The sequence below is a fragment of the Engraulis encrasicolus genome, chromosome 24 (assembly GCF_034702125.1).
Source record: "Engraulis encrasicolus isolate BLACKSEA-1 chromosome 24, IST_EnEncr_1.0, whole genome shotgun sequence".
Classification (NCBI taxonomy): Eukaryota; Metazoa; Chordata; class Actinopteri; order Clupeiformes; family Engraulidae; genus Engraulis; species Engraulis encrasicolus.
This window is the reverse complement of record NC_085880.1, coordinates 43,165,177-43,189,737: the sequence shown is the minus strand read 5'-3', so window position 1 is coordinate 43,189,737 and position 24,561 is coordinate 43,165,177. Positions and strand designations below refer to the sequence as shown.

At 41.6% G+C, this 24,561-nt stretch overlaps 3 protein-coding genes and 1 long non-coding RNA gene across 5 annotated transcripts in view; 2 read left to right on the top strand and 2 right to left on the bottom strand.

Moving 5' to 3' along the window:
* LOC134441509 (uncharacterized) overlaps positions 1-24,561 on the top strand; it is a 258,170-nt gene that overhangs the window by 177,600 nt on the left and 56,009 nt on the right. The window lies entirely within an intron of this gene.
* Positions 150-13,142, top strand: tmem14a (transmembrane protein 14A). Of its 2 annotated transcripts, none has more exons than XM_063191418.1 (5): positions 150-268; positions 846-933; positions 1,060-1,161; positions 1,273-1,360; positions 12,980-13,142. In XM_063191418.1, exons 2-5 carry the CDS (start codon positions 858-860, stop codon positions 13,023-13,025), a joined length of 312 nt encoding a protein of 103 aa, XP_063047488.1. In that variant the 5' UTR covers positions 150-268; positions 846-857; the 3' UTR covers positions 13,026-13,142. The 2 variants fall into 2 exon arrangements, with proteins under 2 accessions (XP_063047488.1, XP_063047487.1); XM_063191417.1 differs by lacking the exon at positions 12,980-13,142 and adding an exon at positions 5,294-5,484.
* On the bottom strand, positions 7,633-12,117 carry LOC134441219 (glutathione S-transferase 3-like). Its single transcript, XM_063191416.1, has 7 exons — positions 12,063-12,117; positions 11,855-11,963; positions 11,695-11,746; positions 10,755-10,887; positions 9,599-9,740; positions 9,017-9,145; positions 7,633-8,477 (listed from the first exon to the last, which is right to left on the bottom strand). Exons 2-7 carry the CDS (start codon positions 11,939-11,941, stop codon positions 8,343-8,345), a joined length of 678 nt encoding a protein of 225 aa, XP_063047486.1. The 5' UTR covers positions 11,942-11,963; positions 12,063-12,117; the 3' UTR covers positions 7,633-8,342.
* On the bottom strand, positions 14,763-20,487 carry LOC134441218 (glutathione S-transferase 3-like). Its single transcript, XM_063191415.1, has 7 exons — positions 20,384-20,487; positions 20,143-20,251; positions 19,987-20,038; positions 18,738-18,870; positions 16,552-16,693; positions 16,015-16,143; positions 14,763-15,754 (listed from the first exon to the last, which is right to left on the bottom strand). Exons 2-7 carry the CDS (start codon positions 20,227-20,229, stop codon positions 15,620-15,622), a joined length of 678 nt encoding a protein of 225 aa, XP_063047485.1. The 5' UTR covers positions 20,230-20,251; positions 20,384-20,487; the 3' UTR covers positions 14,763-15,619.

The following is a 24,561-nucleotide window of genomic DNA, read 5'->3' as shown; positions in this document are numbered from 1 at the left end:
AACATAGTGTACATACAGTAACCTTGCTATTAGACAGCCCACGGGTGTCAATTCTTAAATAGAATGAGGATTCCAAGCTCTTCTATTAGGAGATGTACCACTACCTCGAGGTTAATCTAACCTGGTTTACTGCTCTGGGCTACTACAATGTTATGAACATGGAATGTTGTGAATCAAAATGAAGTTCTAACGGCAAAGATGTCGTAGCTCTATCAGAGGACACGTCTGTGTGTTCACAACTCCCTCTTGTCATTGCTACATCGCATTAGTAAGTTGACATTTCTTGATACTAAATTGTCCCTGTTTCATGTTATAGTGGTGGTATAACGGTGTTGTAATTAAAAAAAAATACTGAAATAATCATCTAAGTTGTAGACTAGAGTGAGACCTCAGCATAGGCTAACCAGCAAAATTCACTGCATGTTCTGCTGGTTTAACTAGTTGTTGTTTTATTATTTAAATCCCAATCGGCGTCACTCTTGTCAGAGAAATTGTATCCTAAAACATGATGCTGCATTTGTAATACACAATCACGACTGCAGAGGGCATTAGACTTCACTACAGTCTGTCACTGACAGCTACGACCTATGTGCGCATGCGTTGTGACGATGTTTACTTCCTGGACCTGGCACATGATAAGTGTTCTGTGAAGTTTAGCCGTCCAGTGTGAATAGTTGATTGTTTCTCTGTAGTAACTGCATGAGTTATTCAACCAGCTGATCTGTTAAGACTCTGTTTTCTGTTTAAGCCGATAAACTAGCTACGTTTACGTCGTGTGTTTTTGTGAGCTGGAAAGAGCCTGATCAATTGCCATTTTTATTTGTTCCCACATTCTTCGTTTTTAGTTTCCCATCATAATGGCGATCGACTTTCTTGGATTGGGTTATGCTGGAGCTCTCATTATGGGTGGCCTAATTGGATACAAGAAGAAAGGTAGGGTAAAACAGAAGGTCGAACATGTTGAGCTATTAGGTCAACAGAAATGTAGGCCCAAGTCAATATTTTTACAAGTAGCTCAGATGTTGTTAAAACAAACTGAGCATCTGCCTTGTTTTGCAGGGAGCGTGACATCGTTGGTTGCGGGACTGTTATTTGGCATCGTGTCCTTGTATGGCGCTTACAAAGTCTCGTATGAACGGAGTGATGTGACAGTCTCACTGCGTGAGTACTTATATGCTATCTATCTCTATTCATGAGCACTGTTTTCATTCATGCTTTGCACCATACATGCATCACACACTACAGTCTTTCCATCTTTTTCTACCATTTCAGTGTCATCGGGCGCTCTTGCCCTGGTGATGGGGATACGATTCAAGAAATCTAAAAGGTTTATGCCTGCTGGTTTCATGGCTGCGATGAGGTGAGATATGTTCGTGAAACATTCATCTACAAAAAATTCAGAAGTAACTTATTAACCTACCACATACACATGCTGTCATGTATCAAGATAACTCACACAGTGTCTTTTGGATAAAATAACTTGATACAGCAAGCTACAAAGAGGCTGTCAAAGAGTTTGGGATTGAAAATGCCATTTAGTCCACATGTCTATTTTTAACCTGGTGGTTGGATGAGAAGCTAATTTTGTAATGTAGGCTATACCCTCAGAGGCAGACAAGGGAGCTGTTCATTTGATATGAAACATACTGCCTTCCTTTATGCTCGGTTTAACTGGTGTATAGGGAGCATCTCTGGGAATGGTTTATAACAGGGCTATTCAAATGGCGGCCCTGGGGCCAGATGCGGCCCTTGGACAGCAAGGTTCTGGCCCCACACAAGCCCCTTGAAATACAGAATCGTTTTTTGGAATTTAGAGATAAAAGTATGGGTTCCTTTATCGTGCTGAAACGGGACGTTAAAATGCAGGAAATTACATCTAAGAAATGCAAACGTTTCTGGGAGAGGACCCCCAGACCCTCCACTTCAATGAAGTGTCCCATATTTTTTTCATTGACAGTCGGCAGCCATAATATATACAGTTCGGCCCCTTAACTGGGAGGAATTTGAAAAACTGGCCCTCATTGACATGTAATTGAATACCCCTGGTTTATAATGTAGAGGGGAGGGTTCTGTTCAGCCTGGTCCATTGGCACATACAGTCCATTAATCCTGTCCTGAATCTGGTACTGTACGTGGCACTTGCCTGATTTCTTGGAGAAAATAGCTAAACATGCCCTGATCTATAGTGTGCAGGAAGGGAGTGAGCCTTGTCTTGTGATACCTTCACACTAATTCACTGGAAGGAAATGTATATTGGTTGGAGCTTACAGATGGAAGCAGCACCACTGAATGAAAACTTAGCATCACAAAGCAGCACAGTTGCAGTGTGCATACAGTACATGTGGGTACACATAAAACACTAGCACATGTCCAGCTTTTTCTAGGGTAGCACCACAACAATGTTACTTAGTCTTAATGTTACTTAGTGGTGTAATGGGCAAAATGGATTCTTTAGTTAAAATGCTGTGCAACTATGGCCTTGTTTTACCTGTACAATACAACCAGGTGATCATTCAACCAGCCACTTACTTGGCTGAATTGGACAGGTAAAATCAAGTCATTTGCAATACGTATGTTGCACTGGATTGTGAGTGATGAATCCATTTCCCCTGGCTATCACTGTCTTAGTGTTGCGTTATGAGTCTGTAGGAGACTGACAAATGAGTTGTGACCTGGACAAGGTGGGCACAGGTCCCAAAGGCCCCAGGCAACCTGAAGCCACCCACCCCCATGCTCTTCCCTCTTGGGCTTTACAGACCAGAAAACATGGTGAACTCATAGATCAGTGATTCTGAAAGTGTGGTCCGGGACCCACAAGTGGTCTGCGAGGGGAGCTCGGGTGGTCCGTGAGGGAATTTCTACTTGTCCAAGACAAGCTAGCAGTAGGCTATATACAGTTAGGGCCATAAATATTTGGACATCTGCACAATTTTCATCTTTTTGGCGCTGTACACCATCTCAATGGATTTGAGATTAAACAAATGAGATGTACATTAACAGCAGACTTTCAGCTTTAATATGAAGGTGTTTGCGTCCAAATCGGGTGAACTGTGAGGGAATTATGACATTTTCTATCAATGCCTCCCAATTTTTAAGGGACCAAAAGTAATTGGACAGTCTAGTATTTATACATCAAACGTTCAATTTTTAATTATTTGGTTGCAAATACTTTCCAGTCAGTTACAGCCTGTAATTTGCAATCCATAGACATCAATAGACACTGGGTTTTATCCCTGGTGATGCTATAGTGAGCTCTCTATTACAACAGTCTTCAGTTCCTGCTTATTCTTAGGGTATTTTCCCTTCAGTTTGGCCTCCAGCAAGTGAAATGCTTGCTCAATGGTACTCAGGTGAGGTGATTGACTGGGCCATTGCATAATATTCCACTTTTTTGGGGTAGAAATGGCTTAGTGGCTTTCCCATGAAGCTTTGGGTCATTGTCCATCTGCACTGTGAAGCATTGTCCAATGAGGTCAGAACCATTAGGTTTAATATGACATGATAATGTAGCCTGAAAATCTTCAGAATTCATCCTGTGGCTTTTGTCGGTAGTTATCATCATCAATAAATACAAGGGGAAAATCGTATTGACAGATATGCATGCCCATACCATGACACTGCCACCACCATGATTCACTGATTGGGTGGTATGCTTTGAATCATGAGCAGTTCCTTTCCTTCTCTATACTCTTTTCTTCCCATTACTCTTGTACACAATTATTTTTGTCCCCTCTGTCCAAAGGATGTAGCTCAAGACCTATAAAGTCTTTTTTAGACGTTGTTTGGCAAAGCCAAATCTGGTATTGCTAATTCTGATGCAATCAATTATTTACATATTTTAGTGAACCCTCTGTATTTCCTATGGTGAAGTGTTCCTGAATGTTCTTGATCTTTTTCTTGATTGTTGCCTTGGACATGTATCCACCGTCCTCTTGGACACTGTTCTACATCTGGCCAACTGCTGGGAGATGGGTTTTTGTTCACCACATACAGAATAATGTCTGTCATTCACAGCATTTGCTTTCCATGTCTGCCAGGTAATTTGGTGTTGCTCTGAAATTTCTTTTTTCCAATATTCTGAACTCTTGAATTGATCACATTCAATGTTTCCCCATCTCTCAAATGGGTTTCTTTTGATTTTTTTCAACCTTATGATGGCTTGCATCACTGATAGTGACAGGTGGACTTAGGATTCTGTAAAAATATATGGAAATGCAAATGAAACACTTTAAATTAACTCTAGGACCTTTTGTTGACATCTTGGTGATGGTGTAGTAAGGGAATAACACACATCTGACTGGAGAATATCTGAGCAGCCTACTGTCCAATTACTTTTGATCCCTTGAAAAGTGGGCAACACACACAAAAACGTTGCTATTTCTTTCCTGTTAATGCGATTTGGATTTTAACACCCTCACACTAACGCTAAGAGTCTACAGTTAATGCACATCTTGTTTGTTTTATTTCAAATTCGTTGTGGTGGGGTATAGAGTGGAAAAGGATGAGAATTGTGTTGCTGTCCAAATATTTCTGGCCCTAACTGTATATAACTTTATTACAGGCTCAGGGCCCAATAGGCAGACACACAACATATACATAGAAATAAAATGTGCAGGAAAAAGAAGAAATAAAAAAAAAAACTTGTGAGAATCATTATAATGCAGTTTTCAGACTTATCCAAACGGCACCGGATTGTCCCACCACCTCCCGCTACTCCTATAGCCTACAATGGAGGTGGAAGCGGATCTCATCCCGCATGATCTCCGCTTTAAACATCCGTGGCCAGCCAGCATGCCACTCACGCATATTGTACACCAAGTCTATTTGCCTTTGAAGTAGTAAAACATAAGAATACGGAGTGCCACAGTTTCCTGCTCTTTATTTTTTAGTGAAAGTAAAGTCTTTGCTTTTCTTTTGTTACATACATGTAAAAGTTGTATCCTTTACCTGCCATGTTTCAATGGTGTAACTTCCGTCATTACCTACGTGACCCTCGGATGGAAGACAGAAATGACACCCTCCGAACATGTAAAACCTGTTACACATGTTAAAACCTTTACACGCGTGTAACAAAAGAAAACAGAAGACTTGAATGGTGTACCTATGTTGGGCGAGGGGTTGGTGGGATTGTGGCTGACATAAGGGGAGCTGGGGTCCAGGTGAAGTTTAAACATCCCTTCCTTTTGATAAGTATATGAGATCCCAAACTGGATACTTTTTATTCTTTCCCTGATGATGTGTAATGAAATGCATTGTGATGTTTCTAACTGTGTGCCTTTATTTCCTCTCTCAGCCTCTTGATGGTTCTGCGGCTTCTTGGCATCCTGCTTTTTGGATAACCAGTCACAACCTCTTGAGTCCATGTGTGTTTCTAGTACTACAGGCAGAAATGCACCACAGTTCACCACCAGTGTTAGTCAGCTACATTCCAGCCACCTTGTCAGCTTCCATTTTACATTCCAAATAAAGCACTAATGATTTCTACTCTCTCTGTGCTAATACTTCCTTCTCAATGCTTAACAAAATAATCATGAATAACATATTTGGAAAAAAAGAACACAAAAAAGAACACAAATGATTACAAGTAGGACTTTTTCTTTTCTTTCAAGTCATAGACTTTTTTAAAATGTAGATCACTTTCAAAATAAATATTTTGTTTTGACCATAATTGTAGCATTGTTGCGCTTTCCCCACAGTCTGAGTGATTCCTCTTGAGATAGCTGCACATGCAAAGACAAACCTTTCAAGGTGTGCAGGCCACATTCTCTATCTCTATCCTTTGTCAAACACAGATCAAGGAAGTCCAAAGTACTCTTGACCTTTCACACAGATGTACACACACACACACACACCGTTAAGAAACACTATGCTAGATGAAGAACAAATTGTTACAAAATCTGAGATTGATGGAAAGAACGCGTATATACATGTACAGTATACATTAGTCCCTCAGTGGTGGAAAAAAACTTCCAGAAGCTAAAAAACAAGCAAGAATACTCTTCTCTTTTGTGACTATTTACTGCATTGATGTCTAAGCTGGGTAAACTCTGGGCATGTTGTGCGTTGGGTGTGTAACATGTGTGGATGTGTAGGCTATCTACTTAACCCTGGGCTAATAATAATAATACAAAACACACTAATGTACATTGTGTTTATGTACATTACAAATGTCTGGGCCTTCTTTAGAGACAGCAGGAAATATAGCCTTTGGGATCCCTTTTTACTAGCTATTGCAGAGGTGTTGGCGCTCCATGACAAGTCCTGGCTGATGTGCAGCACACCCAGGAATCTGAAGCTCTGTACTACCTCCACTGGCGCCCCTCCGATGTTGATGGGTTGGTGGTAGTGGTTGCCCTGGCCACACCGCCCGAAGTCCAAGATCACCTCCTTCGTTTTCTTGGAGTTCAGGGCCAGGTTGTTGTCTTGGCTCCAGTGTGCCAGCTGCTCCACCTCCTCTCTGTAGGCCGTCTCGTTGTTGTCAGAGATCAGGCCAATCACGGTTGTGTCGTCAGCAAATGTTATGATGGTATTTGTGCTGTGCTTAGGAACAGTCATGAGTGAAGAGGGAGTACAAAAAAAGGGCTCAACACACATCCCTGCAGCGCGCCTGTATTTAGGATGATGGGTCTTGAATGATGTTTGCCCATGCGTACAGACTGAGGTCTGTTACTGAGGAAGTCCAGTATCCATCTGCAGACATGGGGACTGAAGCTGAGGTTGTACAGCTTAGTGGCCAGCTTGATAGGGGGAATGGTGTTAAAAGCGGATCTGTAGTCGATGAACAGCATCCGCACATAGCTGTTTGGTTTCTCCAGGTGTGAGAGGGCAGTGTGAATGGCCAATGTGAATGCCATCCTCTGTAGATCTAATGAGCTGCATAGCTGCAATACCTTCTCTTGCCACCCTGCGCCACCATCTTACATGGTGCACCTTATTATAACAACAGCACATGAATAATCAATCAGTCAGCTATTCATTGTATTGTCAACAACACATTTATTTTTCACAAACAGTGAGGCAGTATATGGACTGTCTGGCTAAGTTTGACTGAGTGCCAGTGCAAATGACAGCAAGTTGAGGACACATTTGGGCATTTTCAAACTACAATTTCGTTTCAAAGTGCTCTTTTAAGTTGTAGATGTAGGCTGTTCTTGTTGGTCTTATATGCCAAAGCTCTATTATATACTGTATAAAACAATACCTAAAAGTTTGTGTAATTTGAAAATCTCAGCTAAAACTTCAACTTCTAATTCAGTGGACTGGCTTTTTTTGGTAAGAATATACTGTATCATAGACAAACATTAAAAAGGCGGGGTAGTGTACAAATTAATCAAAAGAGGAAAAAAACACATAAATAGCCATTAAGACAATAGTCCTTTCAGAAGTACGGCTGTTCAGTCCTTCAAAGGAAATAAAATAAAATTTCAGTTTGTAGAGTATGGCGTGCTCTTATCCAGATAGTTTGTTGGCTTCTTGGGTTTGGGTGCTCTTTAGTCCAAGGTTTAGTACTTCCAGGATCAAAAAATGAGAATAAATTCTCTGACTAAGGCACTAAGGCACTCCAAATTAAAATGCCTTTATTAATATGACAGGTCCTACAGGGACATATTAATGTAGGACCTGTCATATTAATAAAGACATTTGAATTTGGAGTGCCTTAGTCAGACAATTTATTCTCATTTTTTGATCCTGAAAATAAAATTTTAGTTCTTTTTTGAAAGAAACAAAAGATGGTTTTCCTCCTCCCCATTTGCATTTGTGTATATGATATTTTCCCCCCATGACTATAAACAAATTTAATATAAAGACACAGATCCTCTCTTTCAAAGAAAAGTAAAATATATTTCGTAGTAAAAGAAACATGACAAGACCATACCTCACCACACAGACGCTCAACCTCAATCCAGAAAAATCTTGAATAAAAACATTCGTAAAATAAATGTCAAATATACTCAGACATAACACCACAGAAAACACATACATCTGGCAAACCCATTTTGAATCATTGTAAAAGTGTATTTGTGGGGTAAATTAAGTGTAATATTTTAAATGAAACTTCCTTAGCTTTGTTATTTATTACATATTTATTACGGGCAGACCAAATCTTATCCCAAGCAACATTCAGTGGACTCGACATGATACTGACAGTGTTTGCTTAATATCACTGCATGTGATGTGTGGGCGGGTCACGCCTGCGGGCATCTCCCATAGTGAGATAGCACAGTGTTTCTCAACCTTTTTTTAGGCGAGGCACCCTTTCAAATCATGAAAAATTTCAAGTCACCCCAAGCCAACAAGCTGTAACATGGCACCCCTGTTGAGAAACACTGAGATAGCGAATGTTAGCGAGAGAACTGCATGTTGAGGACCTCGATTACAGTTTTGACATAGAAGTCATCTGGCTGGGGCTTTCTCTGGCTTCCAGGCTGCAGGAATTTGCTGATTGTGGGTACGGCCTTCATCCTCTCCTGAAACGCCTGCAATACAACACAAGGGCACATTTGTCTTATTCTGGGCAGCTGTCAGAAAGAAGGAATCCTTAGCAAATGAGTTTTTGGTGGTGATTAAATATCAGGCAGTGAGAAAGTGGATCGCACTCGGGTTCTTCTTTTCTTCTTTTTATTTTAATTTTTTTACATAGCAGCAGAAGTGTAGACAAACGTTTCGGCTGTTGCCTTCGTCAGTGTCTCCGTGAAACGTTTAGAAGTGCCTACACTTCTGCTGCTCTGTAAAAAAATAAAAATAAAAAGAAGAAAAGAAGAACCCGAGTTATTCAACTGGAGACGCACCACACGGAATAGCGCGGTGTATCTGTACTTCTGCGATTAAATATGAGGCCCCTATGTATGTACCACAAATCTGTATGCATTCTTGGACAACTTGAAAACATCACTGCTTTTGGTGACTACTTGCTTGCTGTGCATATTCATACATTTACGGTGGCCAAATTGGTGCATTCCATGTCAGCTCTCGACAAAACAGTGATTAAAATGAATTCTACAGAATGGCGTTTCACCTTGAGGTTTGGGAATGTTGACAGAATGGTTGGAAACTTCTCCTCCAGCATCAGAGTGGCCTCCATCAGATGGACATCAGCACGACTCATCTTGCTTCCAACAAGGTACTGCGATCCGCCACTGAGGGCCTGTCAGACGGACGGCAATGTATCAATACCAACAAGACCCATTACCCACAAGCAGGGCTATACATTCACTTACTTAATTATCACCAGGCATAATTACTAGTAGATGTTAATCTTACTAGCCAAACACACCCACCCACTTATGACTCAAAGTGGCTAGTAGTGTTTCTTTTCTACCTGGCAAACTGAATTTTCAGCAGCATTTGGCTAGTAGGCAGGTGTTAATTTAGAGCCCTGTCCACAAGTTTATTGCCATGGTGCCTTATAGAATGCACAACATAGATACACCACAGAATACTAATATCAAATCCGGTGATATAACATAAAAAATTGAATTGATACATAGCATATAATAAACAAGCAGTAAGCATACAGCCATAATGCCAGATTTACCATCACTGATACAGCATGGCAACAAAATAGTTTTGGCAGTATAGGGAGGGAGGCTGAAATGACCTTTTCGTAGACAGGAAAATAGCGGCTGGTGGTTTTGCCTTGTATGGTGCTGAGTTGGGCATCTCTCCCCTCAGGCTTAATGAACGGCAGCATTATAATCATCTCCATGCAGTCAGTCAGCCCCTCAGAGTACATCTCAATCCTGATTATGGGGAAATAGACCAAGGATTAGAGCAGGGCTGGGGAACCTCTGTCTCGAGGGCCGTTTGTGGCCGTTTTTATCTGGCCCCCGATATCATTGTCATGTTATGCAGCTTCACATGAAATATGACATAATGTGTAAAGGAATCTTAGAAAATGCATTTGCAATGAAATTTGCAGCTGACGTGTTCTCAATAAACAATCAAGTTTTACACATTTTTTTCGCCGGTTGGCAGGTGCCAACGTCAAGCCCTGGTTGGTGCGCATCACAAAGGTTGAGGAGAGGATGGATTATCATAGCATTTGTAGTTACCGTTTATTAGTTTTACCGTTTTGGTGAAAATGTCCTTCTTCAGCCGTGTGAGTAATAATACACTACCAATGAATAAACTTGTAATTACACCATAATCAGGGCTCTAGTTGAACAGACCCGCCAACCAGCCAAATGCTGCTGAAAATTCAGTTTGGCTAGTAGAAAATAAGACTTACTAGCCACTCCGACCCATTAGAGAGTATGTGTTTGTTTAGTAAGATTATCATCTACAAGCCATTTTGGCTGATGATTAAAAAAAAGTTAATTTAGAGCCCCGACCATGATGATTTATGCAAGCCCTGTTAAAGGGACACTGTGCAGGAAATGGTCAAAAAAGGTACTGCAACTATGCTGCTCATTGAAACGGGGCTGCCTATTGCCAAATTTGATATTTACATGAAAGTTTACGAAGTAATAAACACATATTTTCTAGTGTGGTCCAAGTACAGTCATTTTTGCAGCTAAAAATGGCTATTTTTGGAAATTCAAAAGGGCGGACCATGGAGAAGATCCCCCTTTTCATGCATTGCAATTTTCTCAGTCATAGTGAATATTTAGAATTTGATGGTGGTGGTAAGTATTCATGAAAAACAACTAAAAATCTCACACAGTGTCCCTTTAAAGTCACTTTATGAGAAAATCTAAATATAATGTAATTGCTTGTGTAGTAATTTGTAAAATTAACTTGGATGGATTACTTACATGGCGCGCTCTTTGAGGTCTTTCCCATAGAGGTCATATTTCTGAGCGATGTAGTTCATGATTGTTTTGGTCTGTACGAGCTGCAAGCCGTCCATCTGAACCAGGGGCACTTGCTCAAACATCAGAACCCCATCTGGTCACAAACACACACACACACACACACACACACACACACACACACACACACACACACACACACACACACACACACACACACACACACACACAGTAAGTTATTTTTCTCAGCAATTGAAATGCATTCCTCAGGCAGCATGAATGTGTTTGTCTCGGGTGACTTAAGCTTAAACGACCACACAGCGCCATGCATGGATAAGTCAAATATCTTTTTTGGCAAAAAATCAGTTGTCATGTGTTCAACAGTGTATAGGCCCACTATTCTTTTACATTGCTCCATCCTTATAAGGCTATCCAGTGCATAAAATAAAAGCAAAACAGAAAAAGTGCAAAATGTGCCTACAAGATAATATGCATTTGAATCATTAGGGAGGCGCTACAACACCATTGGGGCAGCCGTTAACTTGCAGAACGAGGTTAACACATGATCTAGTAATGGCTGTTGCAGTGTGTGTGTGTGTGTGTGTGTGTGTGTGTGTGTGTGTGTGTGTGTGTGTGTGTGTGTGTGTGTGTGTGTGTGTGTGTGTGTGTGTGTGTGTGTGTGTGTGTGTGCGTGCGCGCGCGCATCATTCACACCTTGACCAGCACATTCCTCTGTGTGTGAGAGACATAGGCTTTCTTTAACCGTTCACATTCAAGAGTGGATGACAGTCAGATTGTCTGATCACGTAGCCTAATTGATTTACATCCAATTAAAAACACTATTGTAGACCCTCTCCTCCCACCGATAACCTCATCGTGACAGTGATTCCCATGTGGATAGTGTTACTTAAAGTACGTGAATGACTACTTTCAAAATAATTACCATTCAGAAGCTTTTCGTACTGCTCCCGTTTTGTCAGAAGTACTTCTTCAAACTGCAAAGTGAAAGCAAAAACTTGTAAGGCTTTAAAAAAAAATGCACAGTCGAAATTCGCATAATAGAAGTGTGCGCGCATGAAGTCGCGAGACGCAACGCCGCATACCTGAACTCCGGCAGCAGCCAAAAGCCACCTGATCGATTCCATCCTTCCTCGTCCATTAAAATAATACAACACAACCTTCTCTGACATTTTGTAACAGCTCGGGTCGCACCTATGAAGACACAGACAAATTCAATCAGGCGTGTTTTGCAGTCTACTCGACTTGTTATTTACAGTAAAGTGCACGCATGCCAAAGGTGTGTAGGCTTACTTGCTTCTTGTAGAAATTAGAATGGGTGCATGGAATGTTACTGTCAGAAGTTCATTACTTTACCTAGGCGAAGGAGTAACCAACGGGGTGGAGACTGGAGATGGCGCAACCAATCAGCTTGCTTTATTTTGCAGCGACAGCCAGGCTTTCAATGCATTATGGGAGAAGCGTTATAACTATAGAATATAAAGCTTTTACATTGAAAAACAAACGTTTCAGTAGGTATTTTACATAACATTTAACCTGGATGAGAAGCTAATTTTGTAATGTAGGCTATACCCTCAGAGGCAGAGAAGGGAGCTGTTCATTTATGAGACATAGCCTACTGTAAGTACGCCATTCAGTAGCCTAGTTGTATCCTTTACCTGGCATGTTTCAATGGTGTATCATCCATCTTCTTTGCCCTCCTGACTCTCTGATGAAGACAGAAGTTACACCCTCCAAACATGTAAAAACCTGTTACACATGTTAAAGCCTTTACAAGCGTGTAACAAAAGAAAACAGAAGAATGGTGTACTTATGTCAGGGGAAGGGTTGGGGGGTTGTGGCTGGTATAAGCAGAGCAAGGGTGAAGCATCCGTTCCTTTTAATATATATATATTTCAGGGGCTTTTATGCCTTTATTTGATAGGACAGTCTGAGATGGTGACAGCAGGAAGTGAGTGGGACAGAGAGACGGGGTGGGATCGGGAAATGACTCCGATCGGACTCCAACCGGGGTCCCCGTGTGGGCATGCAAGCCCAAATATGGGGGGCTTAGTGCGCTGTGCCACAGCGCCCCAAATATCCCTTCCTTTAGATAAGTATGAGATCCCAAAGGTATTCACAGGATACTTTACTCCTTAATCAGTCCCTGATATTGTGTATTGAAATGTATTGTGACGTTTCTAACCGTGTGCCTTTATTTCCTCTCTCAGCCTCTTGATGGTTCTGCGGCTTCTTGGCATCCTACTTTTTGGATAACCAGTCACAACCTCTGAGCCCATGTGTGTTTCTAGTACTACAGGCAGAAACGCACCGCAGTGCACCACCACCAGTGTTAGACAGCTACATTCCAGCCACCTTGTCCGCTTCCATTTTACATTCCAAATAAGCACTACTGATTTCTACTCTGTGTGTGTGTGTGTGTGTGTGTTAATACTGTACTTCCTTCTCAATCTTTTATTTATATAACAAAAATAATGTAGGCCTAAATATCACGAAAAAGTACACACATGATTACAAGTAGGACTTTTCCTTTTCTTTCAAGGCATAGCCTTTTTTTAAATGTAGATCACTTTCAAAATATTTTGTTTTGACCATCATTTTAGCAGTGTTGAGCTTTCCCCACAGTCTGAGTGATTCCTCTTGAGATAGCTGCACATGCAAAGACAAACCTTTCAAGGTGTGCAGGCCACACTCTCTAGCTCTATCCTTTGTCAAACACAGATCAAGAAAGTCCAGTACTCTTGACCTTTCACACAGATGTACACACACACACACACACACACACACACACACACACACACACACACACACACACACACACACACACACACACACACACACACACACACACACACTGTTAAGTTTGTTAGTTTAGTTTAGTTTAGTTTGTGTGTGTGTGTTTGTGTGTGTTTGTACTCGTTATTTGCTCTATACAAAAAAAAAACTAACCCCTCTTTGCAACTGCACTTGTTGTTCTGTATATCTCCTGTGTACTTTGTATTTGCTTGTGATGTTGGCTTGATTATGTCCTCTTTTTGAAAGTCGCTTTGGTTATAAAGCGTCTGCCAAATGCAATGTAATGTAATGTAATGTCATGTAAAGAAACACTATGCTAGATGAACAAATTGTTACAAAATCTGAGATTGATGGAAAGATAATGTGTAAATATGTGCTGTGTGTAACTTGTGTATAGTCTGGTCCCAGTTCTGGAAACTTACAGAAGCTAAAAGACTAGGGAATCCCTGTCAACTGTCAAGAAGCAAGAATACTCTTCTCTTTTGTGACTATTTAGGCGTACTGTAACTGCACAGATGTCTGACTAAACTCGGGATGGGTAAACTCTAGGCATGTTTTGCGTTGGGTATATAATGTGTGGATCTATAGGCTATCTACTTAACCCTGGGCTAATAATAATAATAATAATAATAATAATAATAATAATAATAATAATAATAATAATAATAATAATAATAATACAAAACACTTAAGTACATTGTGTTTATGAAGGCCTACATTACAAATGGCAAGTGTGTGCAAGATCATATTATGTAGGCCTAGTAGTTAGTAGGTACGGTATGTAAGTATGTTATGTAGCAGTAGGATGTGGACCCCGCCCCCCAACAGTGACAAACCATTCCACCACGTGCAGGATGCTGACATCCAGCCAGGAGGACAAGAGTGCACGCACGTTCATGATGTGGTAATGGGCACCAAGTCGGTCGCAGGTTTAGATATCGATGTAATGATAATGTAAACATATCAATGAAACAAAAAATCGCGTCTCGAAAATAACATGGAAAATGGTAGGGAATTGCAGGCCATGGCGTTTCTGCCAACGTGTGCCTTTATTCACTTGAATGACTGACAGCAAGCTCGCCAAAGGTAATGTAAGCTAAGCAAAGTCAACAGCTAACAGAAAAATAATACTCTAGTTAAGTTTTAATTTAGTTAATTCACTTGTAGAAACACTGAACAATTCACTGACTGTCACGCAAAACATGCATTCACGTTACAACCAGGTAAACGTATCATTTATTAATGGAAATCTGAAAAACAGTACAATAGCTTATCGATTGCATGATGGCGACTTTTAACACAGTCCAAGGGAACACCACGGGTAGTAGGCCTAGAATAAAACTGTATAACTGATTTAATATTCACTCATTCTGTTAACGGTGCACCGTCACAGAATCCATGCTGCCCATTCACAAGTTAGGCTAGCTTTTTAATACACCACTACCAAATTCTAAGTATTCAATATGACTGAGAAAATTGCACTGCAAAACTTACTGTACTTTAGTCATACTAGTAAATATTGGTTTATTATTCAGAAAATATTCATGAAAAGACCCATCTCAATGATGATTTGGCCCTTGGCAGCACAGTTTCAATGAGCTGCATAGTTGCAATACCTACTATGGCCACCCAGCGCCACCATCTTACATGGTTTACCTTTAAACAACAGCACATGAATAATCAAACAGCTATTCAACGTGTTGTCAATAACACATTTATTTTTCACAAACAGGGAGACAGTGTATGGAATGTCTGGCTGAATTTTGCAGAGTGCCGGTGCAAATGACAGCAAGTTGAACAGGACACATTTGGGCATTTTCAAAGTACAATTTTGTTTCTTTTATTTAAGTTGTAGCTGTAGGCTGGTAATGTTGGTCTTATGCCAAAGGTCTATTATATACAAAAAGTTTGTGTAATTTGAAAATCTCAGCCAAAACTTCAACTTTTAATTCAGTGGACTGGCCATGATACTGACAGTGTTTGCTTAACATCACCGCATGTGATGCGTGGGCGGGTCACGCCTGCGGGCGTCTCCCATAGTGAGGTAGCGAATGTTAGAAAGAGAACTGAATGTTGAGGACCTCGAACACAGTTTTGACATAGACGTCATCTGGCTGGGGCTTTCTCTGGCTCCCAGGCTGCAGGAATTTGCTGATTGTGGGCACGGCCTTCATCCTCTCCTGAAACGCCTGCAATACAACACAAGGGCACATTTGTCTTATTCTGGGCAGCCATCAGAAAGAAAGGAATCCTCAGCAAATGAGTTTTTGGTGGTGATTAAAAATCAATGTAGACAGTTAGGCCCCTATGTACCACTGCTGTAGCACTGCTTTTGGTCACTGCTTGTTTGCTGTGTATATTCATACATTTATGGTGGCCAAATTGGTGCATTCCATGTCAGCTCTCAACAAAACTGTGATTAAATGAATTCTACAGAATGGCGTTTCACCTTGAGGTTTGGGAATGTTGACAGGATGGTTGGAAACAACTCCTCCAGCATCAGAGTGGCCTCCATCAGATGGACATCAGCACGGCTCATCTTGCTTCCAACAAGGTACTGCGATCCGCCACTGAGAGCCTGTCAGACGTACGGCAATGTATCAATACCAACAAGACCCATTACCCACAAGGCACTGTAATACACTCAGCGCCCCTCAGACACAACAATCATCAGCAATACAGTCACACTGCATTCACACCATACATGAAATAGACTTGTGCCTCATGCCTTATTGACTTAACACACAATAATATTTCCATGATACACAACTCTTGCCATGACACCTTTAAGATGCACAGCATAGATACACAACAGAATATTGATATCAGATCATTGATAGTGGTAATATAGAAATAAACATGTAACTGATACATAGCATACAATAAGCAGTAAGTATACTATACAATCATAATGTCTGATTTACCGTATTTGATACACACAACATACAACACTAGATTTTGCAGTGTATAGGGAGGCTGAAATGACCTTTTCGTAGACAGGGAAGTAGCGGCTGGTGGTTTTGCCCTGTATGGTGCTGAGATGGGCATCTTTCTCCTCGGGCTTTTTGAATGGCGACATCATAATCATCTCCATGCAGTCAGCCAGCCCCTCAGAGTACATATCAATCCTGATTATGGGGAAATAGAGCATGTATTAGACCATTTATTACTGATTACTGATGAGGACAGGGTCAAGAGGGGAGCAAAGAAAAGGGTCAGAGGGCTTCGGCGTTCAGTCCAGTTTGGCGAAGGTGCTCTTTGGTTATCCTTTACTAACGATCCAGGTCAATGAAACATATCCAAGGCACTCTTCTTCTTGGTTTTAATAAACTTGGCTAGTTCATAGTGGAACTGTTAAAAAATGCCAAAATGTTTCGGCCGACAATGGCCTTCTTCAGGGCTGTAAAAGGGTCAAGAGAGAGGGTTGTGTGCTGTATAAAATGGCTGTCTGCTGTGGGGCTATGGCTGTAGGGAAGTGATTCTCAAAGTGTGGTCCGGGGACCACTGGTGGTCCGCGACAGGGCTCAGGTGGTCCGCGAGGGGATTTCTACTTTTCCAAGACAAACTAGCAGTAGGCTATAGCTGTAACATTATTACAAAGCTTAACATAGCTGAAGTCATATTTTCACCACAATAGGACAGGCTTGAAATGTGAATAAAAAGTAAGTGACCTGCATTGAAATTAGTAGTGTCAAATTAGTACTAGTCAACTGTCAATTCAGTTGACAGGTGGTCCCTGAACATGTTTTGGGTGACAAAGTGGTCCTTCGTCTGAAAATTTTTGAGAAACACTGCTGTAGGGAAACTAGACTATATCGTATCTATGTTTACTTGTTTTCCTTGTTCAGCATATACTGTATTCATGTTTCCTGTGTGTGTTGCTCCCTCTGTTTTTTTTTTTTTTTTTTTTTTTTTTTTTTTTTGGAAAAGCACAAAAGCACAACAAATACCTCTTAATGTATGTCCTCTACAAGTCTTCTGTTGTCCAGTCTTGCACTTTAAATGTCTGTATGAGCACTGTCTATGTCCATACTGTCTTAAGTCCATGTATAAGTACTGTCTATGTCTATACTGTCTATGTCCTTACCTAGATTAGTCTATGTCTGTATGGGAAAGCAAGAAATGTAATTTCAAATTCTTTGTATGACCAGTGCATGTAAAGAAATTGACAATAAAACCTACTTGACTTGACTTGACTTGACTAAGTCTTGTCTAAGTCTTGTTTGTCCATTGTAAATCACACATAAAAGTCCTCATGTTCATGCAAAATTCCTCTCCTGTAGAGACAATAAAGGCGAATCTAATGTATTCATTTAGTTTAGTTTAGGTTATTGTTTTATTCAACAGGGACCATGTAGGTCACAGGCAGCTCGAGTGCCAGAGTTAGCCCTGGGACAGGGAGCTATGTAACAAACACACAATAACCCCACGTACAGAGCCCATGTTAGGATCTTATTGTCCTCAAAATTGCAATGATCAAGTCTCGATCTGTAACAGGCACAAAGCAATGTTGTTATGATGCAGTTGAGTCTTTCCGGCAAAGTGTGAATGACCTCGCCATTTTACATTTCCTGAGACACAGTCTTGTGTTGGTGCGCTGGGCACCAGAAAGGTTGAGGCTTATGGAGGGGATGTATGTATCATCATGGCATTTGTAGTTACTGTTTATCAGATACTTTTGTACATTTGCAATTATACGCTTTGGTCAGATGTCCTTATTCAGCGGCGTGAGTCATAATGTACTACCAATGAATGAACTTGTAATTACTTAGAAGGTGAGAAAGTGGATCGCACTCGGGTTCTTCTTTTCTTCTTTTTATTTTTTTACATAGCAGCAGAAGTGTAGACAACCGTTTCGGCTGTTGCCTTCGTCAGTGTCTCCGCAACAGCCGAAACGGTTGTCTACACTTCTGCTGCTATGTAAAAAATACCCCAAAAAAAGAAGAAAAGAAGAACCCGGGTGCGATCCACTTTCTCACTTTCTAAGTTATTCAACTGGAGACGCACCACACAGAAGTGTATCTGAACTACTACTTCTGAACTTGTAATTACACCATAATGATTTAACACTCCATGCAAGTCCCTGTTAAAGTCACTTTATGATAAAATCTAAATATAATGTAATTGTTTGTATAGTGATCGCTGTAAGATCAACTCGGATGGATTACTCACATGGCGCGCTCTCTTAGGTCTTTCCCACAGAGGTCATATTTCTGAGCGATGTAGTTCATGATGGCTTTGGTCTGTACGAGCTGCAAACCGTCCATCTGAACCAGGGGCACTTGCTGAAACATCAGAACCCCATCTGGTCACACACACACACACACACACACACACACACACACACACACACACACACACACACACACACACACACACACACACACACACACACACACACACAGTAAGTCATTTTTGTCAGCAATTGAAAAGCATTCCTCAGGCAGCATGAATGTGTTTGTCTCAGGTGACTTAAGCTTATTAAAACGACCACACAGTGCCATGCATGGATAAGTGAAATATCTTTTTTAGCCATAAAATCAGTTGTCATGTGTTCAACGGTGTTGGCTTGGCCAGGCCCACTCTAATCTTCCTTTGCTCCGTCCAGACCTTGTTATAGGTTATCTAGTGCAGAAGTAAAATAAAAGCAAACGGAAAAAGTGCTTATAGGGTTGATATGCATTTGAATAATTTAGGGAGGCACTACATCAAAGATTCTCTATTCATTTAGAACGTCTCTGACTACATTACTCCGTCCAGGCCGGAAGTAAAATAAAAGCAAAATGGGAAAAGTGCAAAATGTAGCTACAGGCACATATGGTTAACTTAATATGCATTTAGAGAAATGCTTCAACACCACTGGGGCAGCCGTTAACTTGCAGAACGAGGTTAACACATGACCTAGTAATGGTTGTGTGTGTGTGTGTGTGTGTGTGTGTGTGTGTGTGTGTGTGTGTGTGTGTGTGTGTGTGTGTGTGTGTGTGTGTGTGTGTGTGTGTGTGTGTGTGTGTGTGTGTGTGTGTGTGTGCGCGCGAGCGCTCGTGTGCGTACGCTCTGCCCAGTCAAATGCATTTTCACAGCACACCACTCACACCTTGACCAGCCACCTCGCTTTACACAAAGGCATGAATAGTTGTTTACACAAAGGCATGTATGCTTTACATAAAGGCATTTATATTTTACTTTCTCTGTGTGAGTACACGTAGGATTAGAGTAATGATAACATTCATTGTAGAGCCGATGACAGTCAGATTGCCTGCTTTGAATACACCATTCACGCAATTGTTGTAATTTACATGCAAAAAAAAAAATGAAGACCCCACCTCCTCCCACCGAAAACCTTAGTCATCGTGAACAAGTCATTCCCATGTGGATTGTGTTACGTTACGTAAGGTGACAAAACTACTTTCCAAAGAATTACCATTCAGAAGCTTTTCGTACTGTTCCCGTTTTGTCAGAAGTACTTCTTCAAACTGCAAAGTGAAAGCAAAAACTTGTCAGGCTTTAAAAATGCACAGGAGAACTTCGCATAATAGAAGTATGCGCGCGTGAAGTCGCGAGACGCAACGCCACATACCTGAACCCCGGCAGCAGCCAAAAGCCACCTGATCGATTCCATCTTCCCTCGTCCATTGAAATAATACAACACAACCTTCTCTGACATTTTCTTACAGCTCGCGTCGCACCTATGAAGACACAGACAAATTCAATCAGGCGTGTTTTGCAGTCTACTCTACTTAGTTGTTATTGACAGTGATAGTTGTTATACTATTTACAGTGCACGCATGCCAAATGTGTAGTAGTGTAGTCTTACTTACTTCTTAAAGAAATTAGAACGGGTGCATGGAATGTTTACTATGCAACTTCTCCGAAGTTAAGTTCTTTACCTTGGCGCGAGCCCTCTGCCTTGGCGTAGATAAGGGCGAAGGAGGAACCTAAGGGCTGGAGACCGCGTAACCAATCAGCTTGATTTATTTTGCTGAGACATGCTTGCAATGCATTATGGGAAACTGTCATAACTATCGAATATAAAGCGTTTACAGCGAAAAACAAATGTTTTAGTAGGTATTTTAGATAAAATTACAATCAGTTGTAGTTTATGCAGCGGGGTGAAGAAAAACATGAAGCGGTATTATGTGTTATTGTTGCAACCACCGTCTCAGAGACTGTGGGGCAGGGCTCGGGGTATAAGTAGCGTCCATTCTACACTGTACTAATGGATGTGAGGGCGATCTGGCTGCGACATCTGTCACCCCATTGATCGCTAGGGTTGATTCGGCTGATCTGGCTGGCTAGGCGGGTGTCCCCTTCCTCCCTCACCGCTCCATGTGTGTCCCTCCCGAAGCCCCGCGCTCGGTGGCAGCGGACGTGTTCCCCGGACGACTGGTATAGAAGTAGCTGCACTCCCCTGCTAGAACCTCCAAACAAGCTCAAGGCCCATTTGTAGGAGAAACGTAGGGAAGTCAAGCTTCAAGACTTCGAACACATCCAAATGAGGCACTGCACGTGGCAGTCTGCCTTCCTTTTTAAATTTTAAATGTAAATGAATTAATTATTGTACAATTATTTTACCATATATTAATAAAAAGGTGATGCAAACTGAAATGGTTAATTGTGAAATTGGCTAGTTGTATGACCTACTGATTTATGAACTCTAGTTCCCTCAGCTAATGGTTCTTTTCATGCAAGTCATGTATAGTGTCCATGTGAGATGAGAGCAAGGCAGAAGGAGGCGAGCTATAAAACAGCTTTCTGCACAAATAGTGATGTCCTGTACATTTTATTAAATTGTTGCTATAAAGAGGCAGCTCAAAAGAACACCATTCATCGGTTGGATTAGGTAGGTACTATGGACAAATGGCTCTCTCTCACTAGTTATGTCAGGCTGGTTGAAAAAAAGCCACATACTTCAGAGTCCAAATTAGGTCTTGACACGGACTCCTGTCAACTGGCCAAAAATGAGTTAAACCAGTTAGTCCTGGACCATCCATGTAGACCCGTTCGCAATTTTGAGTTGGGGGCGTTTCTCACTGGAATTGAGTTACTGGGTTCCTAGACATTAAAAATCACGGAGGTGCTCGTCCACCATAGTGCCAGATTTTTCACAATATGGCCGCCGAATATGGCCGCCATCGCCTATGACAAAAACCTGTGTTTTTTACTTTTAAACTGTTTATACACATGCCATACATCAATTCTGACCAATTTTTGGAGAGGAAATCATTTCTGACAATTTCATGAGGAGAATGTGTGATTGTGACCTTAAAAGGTCATTGTCAAGGTCAAATTTGCTATTCTGAAGAATGTCAATAGACTTTCATTGTAAAAATGAGAAACAAATTCTCAATTATGGTATGAGGAGTAATTTGCTGATATTGCCATGATTATTTTGTGTCAGTATAGTGTCAGTATAGTCCTTAAAAGGTCAAGGTCAAGGTCATGTTCCAGGTATTTTACCTATTCTGAAGAACTCGGCCATGTGCTTGCCTATTAGGTCATTATTAAGAATAAGGAACAGCCACTATAAATGTAAACTAACATTTCCACACAGTCAGAGGACAGGACAGCCCATGCACTGCAACAGTCAACACAGAGAGGAGCCCCCACTAGAGGAGAAGTAAGTATGTTGCAGACTCTATGAACTAGAAATGCCCCTCTGTGAATGTGCCCTCTTATAGCACTATTGATGGGAGGAAGTGCATTGATTCCATCACCAATGCTGTACATTTATACTCTGTGATCATCAAATATTACAGCTGTTGTGGTTGATCTGGCCCCAGCCCAGACACGCACCAAGTACTTCCCAGCCAATGTTGCAGCTTGCTCGGTCAATATTTTGGCCTCTCCAAAGATAGCAAGTACTGGACTGGATCAGAAACCATGGCTGCATGTTTATTCCCAACCTCATGCAACCCCCCTACTCATGCAATCATCTCCTTACAGGATATGTTCTTTGATCACAGTTTTTGTCAGTGCAAGTGTCAGTCCAAGATGAGAGACTAATTGATGGAGGGGAAGCATTCTCCGCATCTAGCCAGTGCCATACTGCTGGCAAATCTCCTGCATACCAAGTTCCTGGAAATATGGGCTGTAGTGGAGAAGCAATGCAAATGTGTCTGTATCATTTGAGTCTATAACAACTTTTCTGCACTGCTTCACACGAACAGCCCACTCAACATGCACCAGCAACCTGGCCTAAGCCTCATCAGCACAGTTCAAGAGTTCTGGAATCTCTTCACCATCAGCTGACTTTGCTGGTAGCACCTCATTATCAAGAACAACAGGGCTGTAGTATTGCCTCTAGTTTGATGATAAATCATGTCTGGAACTAACAATTGGAGATTTCACTTGTTCTCCACAGAGGCCCGGAACTTATCAAGTTGGTGAGGAATGGGTGTTAGTCCGTTCACGCCAATGATGTCAACGGCTGTTGTTGAGTTGGTACACAGCATGCGTTCACCTTCCTTCAATGACATCTCAATGTAGGAGTCACAAGATGGATGAGCTCTGGATGTCAGCAGAGGGATACTGCTGAGTTGATGAAGGCAATGATGACAGCACCTAAATTCTGCCAGAGGCATATGACGGATCTTTGACATGAACTCTACCCGAACATGAGGGCAATAAGTAGACTCAGAGCTTCATTGGGTGAGATTAAGGTGAGGCTCAATTTCACTGACAAGCTTTGACTTGTTAACAACCAACAGAAGGTCACCATCTAACAGGGGTGATGCTGAAAGGACATCATGAGATCTGCTGAATACTCATGCCCCGTTCCTCAGCAATGTCCATCCTCCTATGTGCCTCAGCTATGTCTTTAGATGAGACCAACTTCTGCTCCTTTACAATGATTGCTAGTGTCTTCTATGGCTGATCTTTGTACTGCAGAAGATTCCTTTTTGAAACAGTTCCACTTACCTTATGTTCTTGAGAACTAACCTATCCTGCCAGTATAAGCTGAAAACAAGCTTTGGAGACGATTGCGCAGGCGAGGTGCAACACTCCTGTTAACAACCTGGTTGCTGAGCAGATTGTGCAGTGGAACGGGCGCATTAACAGTCAATGAGTATGGATTCTGCGGATCCACCACAAAGTCTAGCAACAATTACACATTTTGGTTGAATGTAAGGCACGGAGCGGAGCTCAGTGCATGTTGGAGGTGGTATTCTGTCCGCTTCAAAGTGGTGTTGTTGGTGAGAAAGTTGAGGACATCAGTGATCATTCTAATCTGATGGAAAGAACTCAAATTTTGCTGCAACATTAACATTGTGTGTGGCTCCTACTACAAACTGTCCTCCATGACCCTTGCATACTCTCTGAATGCTGCTCAACCTTTATGTCACCTCACACAGCAGTAAGAGGCTACTGCAGTTACGTTCTGCAAAGATTGGCATAGGACGTTATGGTAGCCTCATATTGATTTATTTTCCTTCTCTTTCAGAGACAACAGCATTTTTAATGATGGCTGCCAAACTTCAAAGAATTGGCAGAGCTCTGACTTGTCTTGATTCAAGCTCTCCACTTGCTCAGTCAAGGCCTCAAACTCAAATTCTGGGCAACGTTAATTTGAAGCCAGTGAAGTGTGCAATGCCTGTACCTGTGTAAGCACTGGACAGTCTGCCTTGTCCTTGTGAGTCCAGAATACCTCCCACTGGAGAGACATGCATCAATGCATTATCTAGGCCAGAACCTCGAGGCAATTTTCCCTGATATCTGAGAATAACATGCGTCCAATGGAAAGGGCCAATACAGTGGAAGAGATCCTTGAAGTGCTCCGTCTCATGCAGGTTTCATCACACCAAATTGCCATTGATGCCTGGATCATCTGCCTGCGAACACTGGAAGTTGGATAGGCAGTGTCTGACAGTGGCACACTCAGTAATGGGTCTTGGTATTATAGGAAGGAAGCCATCACGTATCATTGGCACAACAGCAGATGAGACAGGTGTGTGTACAGCAGCCTGCATCAAAAGGTCTCCTCCTGACACACCAGAGC

Bases quoted from the DNA above. Each gene is read 5' to 3' on its own strand.
- tmem14a (XM_063191418.1), top strand. From the start codon at position 858: ATGGCGATCGACTTTCTTGGATTGGGTTATGCTGGAGCTCTCATTATG. The intron at 1,162-1,272 runs GTGAGTACTTAT...CTACCATTTCAG, and splicing joins TGATGTGACAGTCTCACTGC to TGTCATCGGGCGCTCTTGCC. The intron at 1,361-12,979 runs GTGAGATATGTT...TTCCTCTCTCAG, and splicing joins GGTTTCATGGCTGCGATGAG to CCTCTTGATGGTTCTGCGGC.
- LOC134441219 (XM_063191416.1), bottom strand. From the start codon at position 11,941: ATGTCAGAGAAGGTTGTGTTGTATTATTTTAATGGACGAGGAAGGATG. The intron at 10,888-11,694 runs GTAATTATTTTG...GTTTGTGACCAG, and splicing joins GTACGAAAAGCTTCTGAATG to ATGGGGTTCTGATGTTTGAG. The intron at 9,146-9,598 runs GTCATTTCAGCC...TCCGTCTGACAG, and splicing joins ATTTTCCTGTCTACGAAAAG to GCCCTCAGTGGCGGATCGCA.
- LOC134441218 (XM_063191415.1), bottom strand. From the start codon at position 20,229: ATGTCAGAGAAGGTTGTGTTGTATTATTTCAATGGACGAGGGAAGATG. The intron at 16,144-16,551 runs GTCATTTCAGCC...TACGTCTGACAG, and splicing joins ACTTCCCTGTCTACGAAAAG to GCTCTCAGTGGCGGATCGCA. The intron at 15,755-16,014 runs GTGAAACGCCAT...GTTGTATTGCAG, and splicing joins CAACATTCCCAAACCTCAAG to GCGTTTCAGGAGAGGATGAA.